The sequence below is a fragment of the Mirounga leonina genome, unplaced genomic scaffold, assembly GCF_011800145.1.
Source record: "Mirounga leonina isolate KUSES-001 unplaced genomic scaffold, KU_Mleo_1.0 Mir_82, whole genome shotgun sequence".
Classification (NCBI taxonomy): domain Eukaryota; kingdom Metazoa; phylum Chordata; class Mammalia; order Carnivora; family Phocidae; genus Mirounga; species Mirounga leonina.
In genome coordinates this window covers 12,412,203-12,423,591 of record NW_023270825.1, presented here as the reverse complement: position 1 = coordinate 12,423,591, position 11,389 = coordinate 12,412,203, and the positions used below count along the sequence as shown (strand labels likewise).

At 54.1% G+C, this 11,389-nt stretch overlaps 1 protein-coding gene across 1 annotated transcript in view; it reads left to right on the top strand.

Annotated features, from left to right (window-relative positions):
* Positions 1 to 7,719, top strand: part of DGLUCY (D-glutamate cyclase) — a 47,943-nt gene extending 40,224 nt beyond the window's left edge. Inside the window, 1 exon segment of the mRNA XM_034992992.1 lies at positions 5,484 to 7,719. Coding sequence (XP_034848883.1) covers positions 5,484 to 5,633 — 150 coding nt within the window. The 3' untranslated portion in view covers positions 5,634 to 7,719.
* Positions 7,720 to 11,389: the final 3,670 nt, after the last annotated feature.

Sequence of the window (11,389 nt, the reverse complement as noted above, 5' to 3'; positions counted from 1 at the left end):
CTGAGGGTTCCTGGCTATAAACCGAGGGTTCCAGGTTATAAACCGAGGGTTCCTGGCTATAAGCCGAGGGTTCCTGGCTATAAACCAAGGGTTCCTGGCTATAAACCAAGGGTTCCTGGCTATAAGCTGAGGGTTCCAGGCTATAAGCTGAGGGTTCCAGGCTATAAGCTGAGGGTTCCTGGCTATAAGCCGAGGGTTCCAGGCTATAAGCTGAGGGTTCCAGGCTATAAGCCGAGGGTTCCAGGCTGTAAACCGAGGGCCAGCACCACACGCTGCCTGTCAGCAGCCAGAAGCAGAGCCTGCCTCTGTAGGGGAGCAGACTTTGCCACCACACAATGTGGCTCTTTGGCATGTGGATTATTTGAGGCTGATTATTTTTAAAAAACAGAAGGACTCAATGACTCTGCCATCGCCTCTTTGGGCCTCAGTTCCCATGGCCCCACCCACTGACACTGATTCCAGACTCAAACCCACCTCTTCATCCCCTGCTCCTCCCAGAACCTGGAGCACCTTCTGGCGGAATTGTTCAGAGTAATTTGGATGGTGGGAAATTGGCGCCAAAGCCCTGATTTTATGTCGAAACCCCAGGCCTAAAGTGACTTCCCTGGTGAGCTGCAGCTTCACCTGAGCTTCCCCTTCACCTGAGAGCAGGCGGGAGGCTGACAGGGCTGCAAAGCCTGAGAATCAGTGGAGGGAGCTGGGGTGTGCAGCCTGGAGCGGGGGAAACTGGGGGGCCTGAGGCCTCACACCTGAATGGCGTCCTGGGGGAGGAGACAGACCATGGCCTCGGCCGCCTGAGAGACAAAAGCTGGCTGAAGGGCAGAGGTCACAAGAGCAGACTACAGTTCACCGATTCACCGAAAGGAAGAGCTTGCCTTCTGCAGAGCTGCCCAACCCTGCGAGGAGGAAGCCTCTGACAGGGGCGCAGTCAGGGTTGGGGGAGGGGTTCCCGTGCTAGGTCAGGCTGGGCCACCGACCCCACGGCCACTCCTAACCAGTCCAGAACAGTCTCCTGCAACTTCCAGCCACATTTTCCCAGTCTGGTCCCCCAGAGGTCTAGACTGCTCAATGCAAGGCCAGGAACCGGGTCTTTTGTGTCTGCTTTTCCAGCAACCAGCAGAGGGAAACAGGGTGCTTGGTAAGTTCTTGTCAAATGAATGAATAAATGAACACACGGATAGATGGATGGACGCAGTGCCTTGTTAGGGCAGCAGTTCTCCAACTTCAGAATCACCTCAGCGGCATCTTAAACCACAGAGTTGCAAAGCCGACCCCAGGCTTCCTGACTCACTTGGCCTGAGGTGGGCTGGACAAGCAGCATCTCTGACACGTTCTGGCCGACCACACTCGGAGACCCTGGATTAGAGGGCTGGTCTGGGGAGATAGGAATGCAGTCTGAGGGCAGGAAGGTTCCTGAGCGTTGAGCGTGGACATAGCAGCTTGGATGGGGGGAGTGGTTTGATGAGTCCCCAGGCAGCCAGTGGCTGAGGCCCAGAGCCCCTCACTTCTGAGAAGCAGGTGCATCTTCTGAGAAGCGGGTGCATCCAGAGCCCTGTCTCTCCCTCTGTTTCTCTGTCTCTTTCTGCCTCCTGCCACCCCGTTTCTCTCCAACACCTCTCTGGATTGATGTTGTGCCCACTTTACAGATGAGGGAGCTGGGAGTCCAACAGGGGAGGTGGCTTGCCCAACACACCCTTAGCTAAGGGGTGGCACTGGGACCTGAGCCTGGGTCTCTGACTCCATTCTCTGGGCTCTTCCCATGACTCAGAAGTTTCCCGATTCCTGGTAATGCCAGGGTGCCACGTTTGGGGGGCGGGGAGGACTAGAGCAGCTGAAGTGACATTTTCAGGGGAAATGGTCTGCCCCAGTGGGGCCCAGAGGGCCTTGGGTGCTTTCTTTGCATTTCCTGGATCTGAACCGGAAAAAAAGCCTCAGGGGGCTGCCTCACACATGATTCCTGATTCACACAGACACCAAAGAATGAATCCAGCCAGACAAATTCATAGAACCCAAACACTTACCCTCCAGGGATGGAAAATTCTCCTTTCGGGTTTCCACACAGTCCTTCATAAATACATTAATGATGTATCACCCTTGTAAGGAAAATAAAAGGGAACTTTATCAAAGCAAAAGTATAAGCCCATTTGTGTTGAGCCACTCCTCCGGGCCAGACCAGCCCTGCTCTGGGAGACAATGAGGGGTCAGACCCAGCCCCTGGGTAGGGAACTTGGGATCCCCTGAGGGTGCATGGAAGATGGAAGGATAGAAGTGTGCAGGGCAAGCTGCTGTGGGGACAGAGAACAGGCCCTTAGCTCACTCCGAGGGCTCAAGAAAGGCTGCCTAGAGGAGAGGGTACTGTGCTGGGCCTTGGAAGGTGAGTAGGCTATAAGTAACCAGGTAAGAAAGGGTGGGAAGGGCCTCCAGGCAGCAAGACCCACAAAGCAAAGGTGCAGGCACGTGAAGAAATGCAGTGTGCAGGAGAAAGAACTGGAATCATCATACTAGGGCTCTGTAGGTCACTCCCTAGGCATCCCCGAGTCATCGAGAAGTGCTGGGCAGAGCTGTGGCCTGAGTGGACGGTGCAGCTTGATTGGCTGGGGGGTAAGGAATGCTCCTCATCTCTGCTCTGTGAGTTGCTTGTAACTCGGGGCCTCCCGTATTCAGGGGTCTGATCTGATCGTGGCTGTAGCAGTGTGAGCACCATGCGGAGGATCCCAGGGGCGGCGGCCGCCACCATCTAGGGCACACCCTGCCCGCTCTGGGCTTTTGCCATGCCCGGGAGGTCTATCTGAGGGCATTCCTCAGACCTTGTCAGGGCCTACGAGCTGATTGATGACACCTTATGGGAGGGACTAAGGATGGGTGGATGGATGGATGGACGGACGGACGGAGGGATAACGCAGAGAGGCAGGAACATGGCTTCATCCTGGGCTCCTGTTCTCTTCCAGCACTCCCATCCCACTCCACTTCTCTTTCTAGCTTTTAAACACTGAGTTACATAGAATAAAGACATGCACAAACAGTAGATGAATTTTTACACATGTACACATCCATGCAGCCAGTGCTGAGGTCATGACACAGAACAGTTCTGACTTCCAGAAGGCCGCTTTCTCCCGCCCCACTTCGAAGAGCACCATCACCCACCCATGAACATCAGCCTGCCAGGCTCCCCGTGTGAGCCCCAGCGACTACCCTCACGCTCAGCCTCCAAGCCCAGAAGTCATCTGGGCCTCTTTCCCTGCTCACAATGCACTGGGCCCCAAGCCCTGTCCTCTCTGTCTCACTTCAGGCCTCTGTCCCTCCTGTCATGCCACACTGTCTCCGCCTGGCCTGGGGTCACGGCCTCCAGGTGCTCTGCCTGCAGCTCAGTTCTCCTCTCCTTCTGTCACCTCCTCTACTTGGTGGGGTCTCTTGGAAGATGCTGTGGCGGTTCAGTGATTCCTGGAAATTTGCAGGCAGTCCCTGTTGGCCCAGCTGTTCCTCGTGGCTCTTCTAGAGGCTGAGTGCCAGCCCGTCCCTAAGCTGCTGATGGATCACATGCACCCTGGCACCCCAAGGTCCTCCCTAGGGCCCGGAAGGATGGGAATGGTGCCAGCAGGCAGTGTGCTGGGAGGAAACACTCCCTCCCTCCACTCCCGGGTCCCAGAAGCAGCACTCCCCCATAAAGAGAGGATATGACCCAATGGAGAGAGAAATGGAAGAATAAAACCCAAACAAAGGGCAGGAAATGTCATTCTGGGCTGGGCAGCCTCTGGGAAGGGGCTGGTGGACAAAGAGATGCCAGGAAATGCACTTTGGGTGCAGACTCTCAGGGCAGCCTTGAATAGAGGCAATTCCCATGTGACCTTTGCCAGCACGTTCTCCATTGTTTGGACAAGTTTTCAGTGAGTGCTCCTCCTAGCCCCTGGCTTGGCTCATTCCAGTTCTTTGGTCACCTGTGGTCCTAGCTGCCCCTCCTCCAGAAAGTCTTTCCTGAGCCACTCTGATAAACGGGGTGGGATGCCCCTGCTCTGTGCTATGATCCTCACATGCCTGCCTGATCACTCGTCTAGACCGTGAAGCCCCCAGGGCAGGGACTGCGTCCCATTCACCACTGTATCCCTGGTTCAGGGCCTGGCATGTAGCAGGTGCTCAAGAAAACTTTGATGGGGGATGGGATGAATGAGCAGGTGCCTGGGGAGGCAGGTGAGAGCCCTTCTCAGACCCATCCTAACCTTCCTGTTGTAGAGCCCTTGGCCTCCTCCACCCATTCCCCCTCCTCTGCTGGTGGAGGAGGAGGGAGAGGATGTGCAGGACTTCTGCCCCTCGGGCACCATCCTCTCTCCTTGTGTCTTCACCTTCCTCAGGGGGGATCAGAACTTTTCAACCAGAGAGAGACGCATGATGGGCAAGTATACAAGTAGTTCTTTGGGACCTTACTTTTGAAGGGAAGAGAGGGAGCGAATCAAATCACTTAAAAAAAAAAATCAGCAAGTATGTCAAAGGAAAAAAGCCCTGGGCAAGAGGCCAGGGGACCCAATGCTGCCAATAATAACTTACCTGATTTCATGAGCGCCTACTGTGTGCCAAGGGCCACACTAGGTGCTTTAGTTGCATTATCTCATTTAATCCTTATAACAACCCACTCAGGAGACATTATTACTATTAGTATCATCAACATCCCCATTATGCAGATGAGGACACTGAGGCACAGAGAGGTTAAAACACCTGCCAGGAAAGACCCACGTCAGATCTGTCTGATCCCAAAGCCTGCCTGCTGGGCCCAGGATCAGGCTGCATTTTGTGCAGGGCTCTGCTCCCTCCGAGCCTCCCACATCCACTGGAGGAGAGGACACCTGCAGCAGGAGATGGGACATGGCCCACACTGGCAGATGACCGGAGCTGAGCAGGGGCTAGGTTGCAGGAAGTAGCCCACGCTGTACCCCGCAGAAGTGAATCTTCCGGGTTTTTTGAACAAGCATTAAATTCAGTTTTCCATCAAAACCACATTTAGTTACATGACCATAATTCCCAGAAGAAACACCCCAAACTGCTTGAAGTTGCTGCTTCTGAGGAGTGGGTCTGGGACAGATGGGGCGTGATGTAGGCCACCTATTCTTTTTTTTTTTTTTAAAGATTTTATTTATTTATTTGAGAGAGAGGATGAGAGGAGAGAGAGAGCACATCAGAGGGGGGAGGGGCAGAGGGAGAAGCAGACTCCCTGCCGAGCAGGGAGCCCAATGCGGGACTCGATTCCGGGACTCCAGGATCATGACCTGAGCCGAAGGCAGTTGCTTAACCAACTGAGCCACCCAGGCGCCCCTAGGCCACCTATTCTTCATGATGAGTCTCCCAGTGGCATTTGTATGGATACGCGAAATTTTATTTTTAAGAAAGAGACCATGCCGAGTCAAACACTCTTCCTCCGCTTATAAATGTATGCATCTCTTTCTTTTTCCTCCCCCTCTACCCCTTCTGTTTCTGTTCTCATTTTTTTTTTCCAGGAAGAAAAGATGTTGGGCATCCTGGTGCGGCACAAAGTTCGGAGTGGAGTCTCGGGCGTCGTGGGCATGGAGGTGGACGGGCTGCCCTTCCGTGGCACCCACGCCCAGATGGTCCAGAAGCTGGTGGATGTTGCCACAGTGTGCGTGTGACTGTGCCCGTGGACCGCATACCAGATGGCCGTGCCTGGACCTCGGGAGGAGCTCCCCGAGGGCCCCCGGCTTCTTTCCACGAAGGCTATGCACATAAACACTGGCCCTGGGTGAGCCCCGCCTGGGACCCTGCAGGACCACTGCCTGGGACGGGACCGTGCGGATGATACGGACCGAGGAGAATGGTTCTTTGGGGTTTTTTCTTTTCTTCCTAAGTGCTTAGAGGCTTTGATTTCAACCCTCCTCCTCCTGGTTCCTTCAGGGCACCCACGTGGTGAGAGTCAGCTGACCAACCGCGCGTGGGGACACCCGCAAAAATATTCCTTGCCAGGCAGACAGAAGAGCACGCACGACCAGGGCCGTGAATAATCCCCCAGGCTAACTAAGAAATAGTAAAATGTACAAATACGTAGTGTCTATTTACGAAGCTCTGGGACTTTACCACCAGCACCAAAATATTTATACCTCTGAAATGCTTTCTTTTTCAAACAACGTTTTGTTTGCGTGGGCCTTCAAGCCTTACGTTTATCACCATCACCTTCTGTGAGGCCCCCACCTCCCTTCACTCCCACAGGTCCTGACACCCCCCACCCCTAGGAGCCTGACACTTCTCCCACTCCCTCCCCATATGCTCAGCCCCAGCCCAGAGCCGGAGGCTTTGGCTTCCCCATGTAGGAGGGCAGGCACACTCCTGGAGCTTGGGGGAAGGGGTCGGGATGGTGTTGGGCTCAGGTGGCTCACAGGATCCTTCTGGACAACAGTAGTCAGCTCGCCCACATCTCCTTCACAATCTTCCACTGCACATTTCCCAACAAAATTAGAAGCAGAGTCATTGACCACATCCCATTACACTCCTGTATCGAACGAGGATGGTATCTTGTGCTAGTTCACGGCTGAGTGATGCCTGACTCATCCAGATGGAAGAGTCCGGCTTCCCAGCTGCAGCCCCAGCTGCTTCATTTTATTTCCTTAAACATGTCTACTTCAGTTCTTTAAGGGACGTTAGTTGTAAAGCGTGGAACACTTGCAACTCTAAATTGCTCAACAGTAGAAGTTAGAGCTGAAGTGTAGAGTAAGCAATCAGGGATTCACTTCCAGTGCTCCCCACGCCGCAGCATGGCCAAGCCCCTGGCCGGAAGCAGCCGGGGTGGGGACTGTCCTGACCTCCCCTTGTCATTGTGTCCGGGAGTCCCCACCTACAGGTCTGTGCTTCGGCTGGCGTGGGCTCAGGGCTGATGTGCTCATTGTGATGAGCCTCACGCTCCCTCCATCTGCAGCTTCTCACAGCTCACCGAGTCCCTCCAGGCCCCAAGCTTCACCCCCCCTCCCACTCCCACGGAGGGCCCGGGATCCTCCAGTGACAGTTTTGGTCCCTGACATGCGACTGCAGAGCTCCATGTCCTGCGGGGTCTCGAGAGCATCCCCTGGCATTTTTGAAGTCTCGATGCCTAGGGAAGAGAAAACATCATGTCGGTAAAGCTGCCATCACTCTTCTGATTCATATTTTGGGGGAAGACACTAATGGGCTTTGGGTTTTGCAATAGTAATAACAGAGTTCTGTTCCGGCATGGAGCAGTTTAAGGCAGGACTGTGTAATAGGTTATCTGCACTGTGGCCAGAAGTTTATGGGGAGATGATGAAGTTGTTTGGGAAAGAGGCCGAGACCCGGGTGGAGCCCAGAGAAGGCTGAGAGTGAGGGTCCTCACTCTGGAGTGAGGCACCCAAAGGCCCCTCTGCAGGGAGAAATGGTCGAAGGTGCAAGAGAGAGCCAGGAGTAGATCCCTCAGCAGGGTCCAGCCCAGGGACCACTGGAGCTCTGAGCTCCAGGATCCAGTTTTCTTGTGTTTCTATTCTGCAGTAAGATTCCTGGTCAAGCCTTTAGTAAAGTTTTGCTCAAGTTGGTCCTCGTCTTATCTGTGTTTTGATAAAAAGCCTGTGTCCACATCTGGGGTAGCACGGTGAGCATGGCTCTGGCCTGGAGAAGCCAGTTACAGTGGAACAAGAGTGTCCTATAGGGAATGGCGGGGCAGCCCAGGGGAAGAGATGGGCTGGGCCACCAGCAGGATGGATTTGTGGGGCAGGTGAACATCTCTGGGCATTTCCAGGAATGTTAGGAGGGCTCCTGGCAAGCTGGGTCTGAGGTGCTCTTTGGGTGTTCAAGGGCAGGCTGGAGACGTTGGGCACACCAAGGAGCACAAGCCCTGTAGACCCTGCAGGAAGTGGGACTCAAAGGCAAGCCAGCCAGCTAATGGGGTCAGGGTTCCTTAGCCCCCTGCTGTCCTCTGGTCAAAGGCCGTCCCATTGCTCATCTGGGTAAGACATTCCTCTGAATTCATTTCCTGCCCCTCTTTGAGAAGGCCCTGTTGATGGCCAGCCCCAACCCTGGAATGAATCATGCTGGTTAATAGCAAATTGGTGTCATTAGCAGTATTTGTTCAGAAACTGGACCATCGTTTGGGGGGGAGGGGGGGAGGATATAGCTGGGATAATTCAATGGAGAGAAAATTGGATATCATGACCTCTATGGTACATTCCAGCACTGCTATCTAATGTCTAATCTAGCAGTGTCCTGATAGTTGTTGAATTAAAGCAGATGGAATTGAAATCCTACCATTTCTCCTGGTCATTGGGTACCATTGTGACTTCAGGGTGATTGCCATCAAAGGCCATTGTCTTGCTAGATGAGTTCCAGGCATGGAGGCTATGGGATCACCAGCTTCAAGAAGCAGGGTTTTCAGAAAAGCACTGAACCAAGCAGACCACCTTCTGGCTCTTTTGGTTATACCATTCAGAGGAAAGCAGCAGATGGGGATGTATTCTGTGCTGAAAATTTCTCCCACTCTTGTCTGGCCAACCCACAGGCCAGTGTATATAAACAGGAAGATGAGCCCTCATCTTGCTAAGCAACACTGGTGAATAAGAAAGGAATCTAATGACTCTGTCACCTTCTGTCCAAACCAGATGGGCCTTTTCCTCCATCCATTCTCTCAGGAGAGAAAGGAATCTTAATCCCCAATGATGTCCTCACTTAGTCTGTTTGGAAGAAGGATCAATTCTTGCAGAATCCTTCAGGACTCCAGGAATCTGACCCAGAGAAGGATTAAGTAACCAAAACCAAATTTACATTTTAATATGATGCAGTTGATCTTGAGCAATAAATATGTAGCCTGTCACTGTTGAGAAGATGCTAAAACCTAAAAGGGCTGGCCAACAAATGTGAGCCTCCCCAAACAAAGCCCAAGCAGTGAGGAGAGCCCCAAGAGATGAGTCCAACAGGTCTTTCTACTTTGGCAATCTTTGCTAATGAGGAGGGTGGTCGGCCTGATCAAGCCTTTCCTCACTGTGGGGAACAGACCCTGGAGGGTAGAAGGGATCATGTTGTCCAAGGACAGTGATATTCTCCAAATCACAGGGCTGGACTCTGTCCTCAAAAGGGAGGGGGCCAAATTAAGTCCCAGAGTGGATTTGCAACAATGTGCTAAAGAGTTGAAGATACTTTATGAATCTCAAGAGGAGGGAGAGAAGACCCAACTTCACTTGAAGGCTCCATCCTTTTTGGTCACTGCTGGGTGACCAAGGGCAAATACCCTAATTTCTCTGAGTTTTCTCTAAGAAAGCTAATCCTGGAACTTCCTGACTCTGCTGGGTATTTCAAGAGCCCTCTAGATCCCCGTGGTGTTGAAAGATCCTCCTTCCCCATAAGGACTGTAGCACACTCCAGCTGTGGCTGGCTACTTTGCTTTATTTGCAGACTCAAGTTTGCTACATAACTCCATTGCACAGTCCAACACACACATACTTGGCATAAAAGAGAAGACAATACAAAAATACAACTCTTGATAGTAAAAGGAACCGCCCTCAGCTCATCCCAGTCCATCCCAGTGGGAATGCCCATGTTTAAGGTCAAAATAGGGGGAAATTTGGGATGAGGAGGCATGGAGGCCTCAACCAGTGCCATCGCCCCAGTAAGATTCTGGGCTGGGACTGGGCAGACTTTTCTTGGCAGTGTGGCCATTTCTGCCACCTTCAGATCCGGTCACTTCCTCCTTCAGGAAGGGGAAGAGAGGCACCCCAGGTTATGGGAGGCCCTCCATAAGGAGCTAGCATAGGGCTACCCAGTCAAAGCCAAAGCCACTTCCAACCTGAGATACCAGAGACTCAGGATAAATCTGCCTCTTAGAGAAGGACGGGAGGAGAGGGGAAGAGAGACTGAAATATTCTCCTTGGCCCTCCTTTTAGCAGATTCCAGAAATGTTCTGTGGATGCCAGCTTGTATCTCCCCATCCCTGGTCCCTCTCAAGGCTTGAGTCCACCTAGCCCCTTGGGTGTGGGGAGCTGGAATCCAGAACTCTGAGGGAAGTCAGAGCTGGCCCCAGCCCGCCGACCAGGAAATCTGAAGGGCTAGCATTTCTGCAAAGGTGGCCAGATCCTTGGGGCAGCAAGAAGTTCTTCTGGTCCTTGGTTGTGTTCACCAGGGTGGAGGCTCAACATGGTTGGGCACAAAGTTGTAGGAGAGATGAGACCCATACCGAGGTTTCTGGGACAGAAGATGATGGCAGAGAGGTGGCCGTCAGTACGCTGGGCTACCTGCGGCCCCTGGGGCCCACTATCACTCTCCACGTGGAGACGTGGGACATCTGGCAAAGGAGCAGTGCTGGAGAAGAAAGGGGGCAGGACGAGCCCGGGGGCCCCCTCGTCTCCTTGTCCTAGGGGCTATCTAAACCGTTGTGGAGCTTAACCCCAGGCCTTTGGGCTGAGAGATGCTCAAGAACGTGTCTCTGTTTTGCTTTGTTGTATCTGAGAACACGGAGAGCATGTCATGCTCCTGAGACTGCTAGACGCTCCACAGGGTGTGTGGCAGGGGACAAAGGCGGGAACTGGGGTGGGGGGGGCAACACCACCAGCACTCACATAACCCCAGCCTCAGTGTCTTGGCACAGAGCTCTCATGGAGACCCTGGCGTTTTAACGCACACACACACGCACGCACACAAGCCCTGGCTTCCGTGCCCAGTGCTTCTGGGCAGATGGAAACAGAAAACTAATTAGGGGGACTCTGTGTGTTGGGAACTCCGTCCTGACACAGAGCTTTCAGTACTGCCTGTTTGAAAGGACACAGACATGGCCCCAGGGAGCCCTGGGGAGCCCTGGGATTTGTCCTCTATCAGTCCCGGGGCTCGGGGAATCCGCTCAACTCTCCCTCTGAACGTGAGACATGCCTAGAGCTGGGGTCTCTCCTCTCCTGTCACTCCCTTCACTGTCCCCGACCATGCACCTCTTCTCCCCGTCCGACCTCCTCCTGGCAGGTCCTCTTCCCACAAACGGGTGGGTCCCGAGCGTTAATGATGACAATACAGCTTCATGTGTCATGTCCCCAGGAGGCACTTCCCCACAAGGAGAGGTGTCATCCGTGACAATGGCACTGGAAGGTCCTGGCACGTGTGCCCCCAGGTGCCCCACCCTCGCCTCCCCCCAGTCCCTATCCTCCATGTCCTCACACTCTGCACCACCCCCTCCCCCGCCCCGCCCGGCAGCTTCTCTTCGAGAACCCCGTGGAGGTGACAGCTGGCCGTCTCCCCCTCGCCAGAAGCCCCGCCCGCACCAGACAACCCCCAGGAACCGACAGGGCTCATCCCCGCCGGGCCCAGCAAGCTGGAGCGGGCTCCCCGGGACCAGAGAGGTCCTGCCGCGCGGGCCGCGGCCCATGGTTCCCTCTGGCAGAAGGAGGCCCCTGCCCCCCCACGGCGAGACCCCCGG